This window comes from Rutilus rutilus (genome assembly GCF_951802725.1).
Source record: "Rutilus rutilus genome assembly, chromosome: 12".
In the NCBI taxonomy this organism is placed as follows: domain Eukaryota; kingdom Metazoa; phylum Chordata; class Actinopteri; order Cypriniformes; family Leuciscidae; genus Rutilus; species Rutilus rutilus.
This window is the reverse complement of record NC_140217.1, coordinates 9441152-9448966: the sequence shown is the minus strand read 5'-3', so window position 1 is coordinate 9448966 and position 7815 is coordinate 9441152. Positions and strand designations below refer to the sequence as shown.

General features: G+C 36.2%; 1 protein-coding gene across 1 annotated transcript; it reads right to left on the bottom strand.

Annotated features, from left to right (window-relative positions):
* Window positions 1-206: 206 nt before the first annotated feature.
* On the bottom strand, window positions 207-6357 carry zswim2 (zinc finger, SWIM-type containing 2; the record flags this gene model as incomplete). Its single annotated transcript, XM_084426247.1, has 10 exons — window positions 207-851; window positions 1082-1253; window positions 1435-1508; window positions 1726-1810; window positions 2684-2796; window positions 4380-4518; window positions 4830-5058; window positions 5209-5249; window positions 6049-6125; window positions 6208-6357. The coding sequence occupies 10 exons, from the start codon at window positions 6355-6357 to the stop codon at window positions 207-209; spliced, it is 1725 nt and encodes a 574-aa protein (XP_084282373.1).
* Between the last annotated feature and the right edge of the window lie 1458 nt (window positions 6358-7815).

Below are 7815 nucleotides of genomic sequence, written 5' to 3'. Positions count from 1 at the left end.
AAACTATAGCTATAAAATTAATAAAAGTAGTAGTTTAATAAAAGCTTTTTAATATTACACATGTGAGCGCTTTGGATTTCTTGCTACCCAGTAGTGCTATTCCTAACACCCATGGAGCAACATACTACCATTATTTTTTAATTGCATACCAATTCACTTTGCTCTTGTTTTCTCATAAGTATAGCTTTGACATGACTGTTTGTCATCTAGAGATGAAGATCCTTCATATCCAGCCTGTCCGGCCTAGGTCTCTGTCTTACGGGATCTTTCCTCAGTGGTCTAATCCTGCCGTAAGCTGGTGTCATGATAAATGGTCCATTAATGCCCACAATGAGTCTTTGCTGGTCATTCTGTGTTCTGGGCAATGCTGACTGGACATTCAAAGTTAGACTGACTGATGAAGGACTATTTGGAAAGGATACTCTCCTCTCAGCCGGTGCAGCTATGGCTCCTGAAAAGCTCCTATGAAGAGAACTCTTTTCTTTTGTATGATTGTGTTTCATGGTGGACATTCTGGTATATGGTTCTATGTGGGAACTATTGATGCAGAGGCCCCGAAACCCCTGAGTGAGTGAATCCACTGAGGAAGGACTGCACACAGATGGTTCAGATGTCACTGTTCTCATCAGAGATGGAGCACTACCTTTCTTTACCTGCAAACCAATACCAGGTAGAAAGAGCTCAGAGAGCTGTTCATCGGTACGCTTGCTCTGAAGATCACTAGATGGAGCCAGAGATCTTTCTGTTCTGCTACTTCGAGGATTCCATGTAAGAGGATTGTAGATGACATGCCAGTCCAGTGGGCAGCAGTTCGATTTTCGGAGCACTGGATCAATACAGCCAGTATGGAACTGGTTCAGGTTCAGAAAAGAGAGAAAAATAGATAATAATTATCTTGCACTATGTAAAATTATTTAGCTAATAGTTTGTCTTATTTATAAAAAAGTCATGCGAGTTTGGAAAGACCATGAGTGTGAGTAATTTTGTAGAAAAAAATCTAAGACTTTAAAATGAGTTCCTAATGGCCAGCTTTATCAGCATTCAACCCACCTTAAATGAGTTGAACTTGAAAATGTGTTACCTTGTGTTTGCAGGGAAGGGTTCTGACATGCTGACCCAGTTGAAATCTTGAGAGGCAGATTCTACATTGAGCACCTGGATACAGAAATCTGGACTCTTTCCGAACCCTTATCATCGGCAAACTTTTTATTACATAGTTCGGAACTATATCACATGTCACACCAGATATGCTGCTGGAGCTGTAAAATAAAATAGAGTAATATGTCTGGATAAATTCAGATATATAGAAATGACATATATATATATATATATATATATATATATATATACATACATAGAATATGTATAAATAGAAATTCGGTTAGCAATTAAAAATAAAAGAACTGAACAGAAGCCATGAATGGGCAGACGAACCTACTACCCATTAAATGGTTTTCCATTTTCTGTGTTTCGTGAGGTCCTGCTGTCTGCCATGGCTGACATCTTTTCTGCACAATTGTAATGAAAAAAGGAAGACTATTTTGTTAACCCGATACTGATTCACGGCCTAGGGAGCTAGAGTGCTGATTGAGACGCACCTGTCTGAAAGTGCCATATGTAAGCTATTTTCTAATAGATGCTACTAATAACTACTTTCTGTAGTTATGAATGGCATCATCATGTTTCACATGTCATGTGAAACACAAACCTTGTACAAAAACTCACCATTCGAACTATGAAGTAATGTTTTGGATGGACTCTTCTCTTAAAGCAGTCCTCACACAGGTGGAAATAACTGCACTCTGTGCACCTGTGAACGAACATCAGACGTAAGACGCTGCATATGACACAGAATCTAGCATTAGACAGAATCAGGATAAATACATTACTGTTCAAAAGTAAAAAATAAAATAAATAAAATATACATTGAAAAGTAACATGAATAAATACTAATACCTTTATTCACCAAGGATGCATTAAATTGATCAAAAGTGACAGTAACGACTGTTACATTGATGCAAATTTGATAGAAATACAAAATTCTAACTTTTTATTTATCAAAGTATCCTGCAAAAATGTATCACGATTTGCACAAGAATATTATAATACAAAAATAGGTAACATTTTATTTTAAGGTGACGTAGTGACACGTTACTACATGTACTTGCTAATAGTAAATTATTCATAATTACAGGTAACTAACCCAAAACCAAACCCTAAAGTAACTCTATAGTAAGTACATGTAGTTAAATAATATTACTCAGTACTTATTTGACTAAGTACAATGTAACTACATCACCTAAAAATAAAGTGTAAGCCAAGAATGTAATAATATAACACGAGAATGATTATAATAAAATAATGATAATAAATTAAAATGTTACTTGAGCAACATACAATGATTTCTGAAGGATCATGTGACACTGAAGACTGGAGTAATGGCTGATAAAAATTCAGATTTACCATCGGAGAAATTAATTTAAATTTTAAATATATTAAAAAGAGGACAGTTATTTTAAATGGTAATAATATTTAACAGTTTTTAATTGTATTTTTGATCAAATAAATGCATCCTTCTAGCATAACAGACTTCTTTTAAAAACGTTTAAAAAATCCTACCAACCTCAGACTTTAGTATTTTAAGTCTGCACTGATTTGTCAATGCTATGTAATGGTTGCCTACTTGAAACATTTGCCGATGATTGGACAGGCCCTGCAGATGTTACACATAACACCCAGATGTTTGTCCAGACAGTCCCTCTCATAGTAGGTTAACAGTTCACCTGCATTTTTCACCTGTCAAAAATAATAGTTAAACCCAAGATGATTTAAGCTTAAAGGGTTGGTTCACCCAAAAATGAAAATTATGTAATTAATGACTCACCCTCATGTCGTTCCAAGCCCGTAAGACCTCCGTTCATCTTCGGAACACAGTTTAAGATATTTTAGATTTAGTCCGAGAGCTTTCTGTCCCTCCATTGAAAATGTATGTATGGTATACTGTCCATGTCCAGAACTGTGCAGCGCTTCTGTGTTGTACGTCACACGCATCACACACATGACCAGCGTCGGCCAATAGTGAGCCTACGTGTGACGTACAACACAGAAGAGCTGCGCTATTACACTATGTGAACTCACTCGAGGCCCAGAGAGAAGGAAATGAATAGTGAAATAAAGTTGTTATTTTTGTTTACTTTTTGCGCACAAAAAGTATTCTCGTCGCTTGATAAACTTAAGATTGAGCCTCTGTAGTCACATGGACTACTTTGATGATGTCTTTATTACCTTTCTGGACATGGACAGTATACCGTACATACATTTTCAATGGAGGGACAGAAAGCTCTTGGACTAAATCTAAAATATCTTAAACTGTGTTCCGAAGATGAACGGAGGTCTTACGGGCTTGGAACGACATGAGGGTGAGTCATTAATGACATAATTTTCATTTTTGGGTGAACTAACCCTTTAAAGCTGCAGTCTGTAACTTTTTTGGGTTAAAAATTATCCAAAAGAAATTTTTGACAAGTACATAACCAGCCAGTGTTTAAAACTATCTGCTTGCCTTAGCTCGATTCTAAACGGTAAGCTTGTAATAATGTTTTTAATTCCAGTGGTACTGGTGGATTTCCGCGGGAAGTTCAAGCATGTCTTTGCGTCATTACGTCACATCTGCACACATAAAGAAGGTGTCTCGGCTAGTAGGCTATATTGCGCGTGAGGATGTTGGAGGTGGAGATTTATAGCCTTTTCTCACAGCACTTGATATAATTAAACTTATCAATTTGATGGCGGATCCAAAAAGGTTCAAAGGACAACTGGAGATTCACACGTTGTAAATCGCAAAAGACTTCGGACTTCGGAGTGGCTACAGAAAAAAAGAGACTGCAACCGGGCCATGCGAAAACAAGGATAAATATCGGAAGGGCATTAAATGTAGTCATTTGTAGTATGATGTTGTTAACATTAACAATTTTAGAACAAAGTATAATTTGCACGGTTTGACATAATATGAGCGATCGTTAGATTTAATCAGCGCGATTTACTGCAATGCTTTTCCCCCCTTAGTTGGTCAGAACAAAAGTGGATGTTACTGACTTGCTCAGATGACATTTTCCGGTGAAAATTCTAATGTTGGTCATACTTCCAAAAAGTAGAATCTGTGATTCCGAATTACAGTATCCACACCGGCGCGGTGGCCGACAGCCGCACGTTCTCCTCAAAACATTGGATTCATTTGCGCTGTGCCGTGCAATTCCGCAAATAACTGCAATTGCAAATTTCGAACAGAGATGGCGACAAAGAGGAAAAACTACGGACTGCAGCTTTAAACAATAGATAGTAATGAGTTATTTAAGTGACTGGGTCTTGTAATGATGTACCTGTTCAATTAGCTGCTTAAAAGTGCCGAAGTCTTCTCTACAGAGTGGACACTTAAGCAGGGCACATGGGTCTCTCTTTGTTTGGTGATCAGCCCATACCTTCATACAGGAAATGTGGATGTTGTTTCCACAGCTGAACCTTTACAATGACGCATAATTACAACGCAACCAGTCACAAACCGCAACACAGAAATTGCGTGTCAGGAAGGATCACTACTAGCTTTTTGGGTTTAAATGGAAAAATGTGATGCATTTGGCTTTAAAGATGGAAACAATACAATATTTATAATACATTTCTATGTTAAAAAATGCATTAATTTCAAAAGTTTCATCAATAAAACATATTCACTTCATAGTTAATACAGTATTTACCATGAAGTTCATAAATATATGCAGAAAATATCCACTTAATTTCCTGAATAATTTCTGGATTAAATAAAAACCTCTTACTTGCAATAGGTCACAGGCAATTTTTTCAGCAAAAGTTCTTCTTGACAGATTGGACATATATCTTCTTTCTCTACATCTTTCTGTCTGATTCCTCCATCTTCCTCACTAGGCTCAGGACATGAAAGGTCTGCTGAGTTCTCCCTTTCATTAGGGGATGTAGTTTTGGTCACATGAAGCCCTTGCAACAACTCTAGGATTTGTCTCTCCGCAAGACCGTACTGAAAACAGTCTGAAACAGAACAAGTGACCAGACAGACAGTTATAGCTCAAACATTAATGTACAAGTAGTATGTGCCTTTATGTACAACTGTTAGGAGGATCTTACTGGAAAGGGTTGCATTGAGTGATAACACTTTGGGGGAAAAAATGGTCTACTTACATTCGTGATCTCCTGGTAGTCGGAATTTACGCATTAAAATCCTAAAATAAAATGTTGATGTAAGGTAAGGTAAGATTATGTCTCAACATGCAAACGGTGTATGTGATTCTTCAACAGTGAGCACTTTTCTGTCCAAGGGGTTGATTTTTATTAAAACTAACAAATTTTATTTCATATTATGAAGGCCTTTCATGTATAGGTTAGATGTTTCATGTATTTGTTGTTGTCTCCTTGACTTTCATTTCAAATTCCATCATTTGAAACAATCTATCGATCTAAAGAAACAATAATATACCATTTCAATATGTATTGTGAGAATATTTTTTTATTATTATTTTAAATTAAAAGTGCCAATGAAAAGCATGGTGGATATAAAATATGAGACATGTGATGTGTGATGAAATATGATATACATAATGTGTCTGAATATTTGTAATTGTGTCATATTTTTTACTAGCAAACAGAATATTTTTCATTGTGTCCATAATATTTTTCTACTCAAGCTGTCAAGTTATGCATAATGTGAAAATATTAGTAATTGTGTGTACTTAAGTTACATAAAAGCTAACTGTTCGCTTTAGCAAAACGAAGTTGTTTAAAATGTAATTTCTAGTACAATGCAAAACATAATTTCAGTTGTGGTGGAAATGACTGTCACTGTAGTGGAAATGTTTAGTGAATGATACAAATTCTTATGAGATAAATGTTGGAATTTCTTAGTAAACAAATTAAACAGAATGTTAAAAGTGTGTTTTAACAAATAGTTTACTTTCTCAATGTCCACAGGGTAAAAGTGCCTATTGTTGAAGAAACACTTTTCAACCCCAAGCATTTATTTACCAGCAGATGTGTGTGCAAAGATCCTTCTCTTTCTGGAAAGTAGGGCAGGTACACGTGTGTGGATCTCCCAAGCACACCTTATATTAGATATGAAATAACATTATTAAATTGCACAAAATATACTAAAAATGTATGAAACAAAAATCAGTACAAACTTACTTTATAATTTTTGCTACCCCCCTCCTCTTTCAGTAGAAATCCAATCGGTCCAAACTCTCTGAGGATGAAAATAGTAGTGTTCAGTGCTCGATGTTGGTGTGAGATGACCGCATCACTCACTGCTTTCCTCCACATTGTTTTCCGGAACATTATTAAATCAATTTCGTTAAAAAATGCGCTTATTAGCGAACTTTTTCCATGAATAATTAAGACTCTAGACGTATCATAAATTCGTAATATGAACACGTTGGCTGGCACTCTGAAACTTTTATATTAGAAGCGCGATCTTGAATCCGGTGTTGCTACGTTGAATCTGATGTTTCTATAGCAACAAGCTTATAAACATTAGATGATACGTATCACCGCTTGATGGCGATACAAGTCTCTGTCTGACTGGTCACTGTTCAACTTCAATGGCGCTTAACCCTACTGTCTGAGATATATATTTTTCTCGTGACTCGTGAGATTGTCGTTTACATTATTAATTTGTTGGAAACGCACATTTATTTTAGACTTGTCGGAGTCGGGCTTTAACTACAGCACAAACTGTTTGCACTGCCCTAAGATTATTTGCGAGTGGCTCTTTCCTTTACACTACTGGAGATGCGGAGAACCTGATGGAAAGTGCTGTCTGTCGTGTCTGTTACCTGGCGCTTTTAGGTTTAAAAAACAGTTTTAGTTTTTTTTTTTTGGTGGCATTTCCAAGCCACTTAAGACCCAATGTTGTAAAGCAGTTTTTTTTAAAAGCAGGTTTTTTAGGCTATCATATTTTTTTATGAAGATCATTCAATCATGACCATGCCATATACTGCAATAGTATATGTCACTAAGGCTTCACTAACGTGATTGGTACCATAGGCTAGCTAGACCATAGACTGCCATCAAGGCCTCAATGAAGGGGATTATGTGAACAGAAAGGGGGTTCACAATGTAAATGTGCAGCCCAGTTACTATTGTGATTCTTAATATTCCAGATTAGTAATATTATATCAAATAAAAAAAAGGCAGTTGACTAAAATCTTCCATATCACAAATGTGAAAGCAAAATGTCCAGGATCTGTGCATGACTTAAGCATTTTCAGAGATTCACATTTATGCACATTATTTGAAAGTGGTAAGGAAAGTTCCACAATTAAATATCAAGCTCACTGTATTACATACACTTATGCTGATCCTAACAGAACTGCATTTTATCATAGGTGATTACATGTTCCTGCCTGCAGACAGGTGTTTTATGACCCCATTCCCTGACCCAAACCAGTTACAATCCAGCTCTAGCCAGGACAAGGGCACACAATGAAATTAACTTTGGCTAACTAAAGGGAAGATGTCAGTGTCTGAAAAGTCTGAGGGTTGCACACCTGACAGGGCCTGTGACATTGTTGCATGTGCCATATTACACAACATTGGCAAAAAAACATTCAGAATTCGCTACCTGTCTCTTTTCATTTTATTTACCAATACCTGTCTGTTTATTGTTTTCTTTCTTTCTTTTTTTTTCTTTTTTTCAAACATACTACTCATATATATTACACTGTATACTCTTAACCTATTTTTGCCTTAATGGAAAGTAGACAAGCAATGAATAACTTTCGCTTCATATCATGG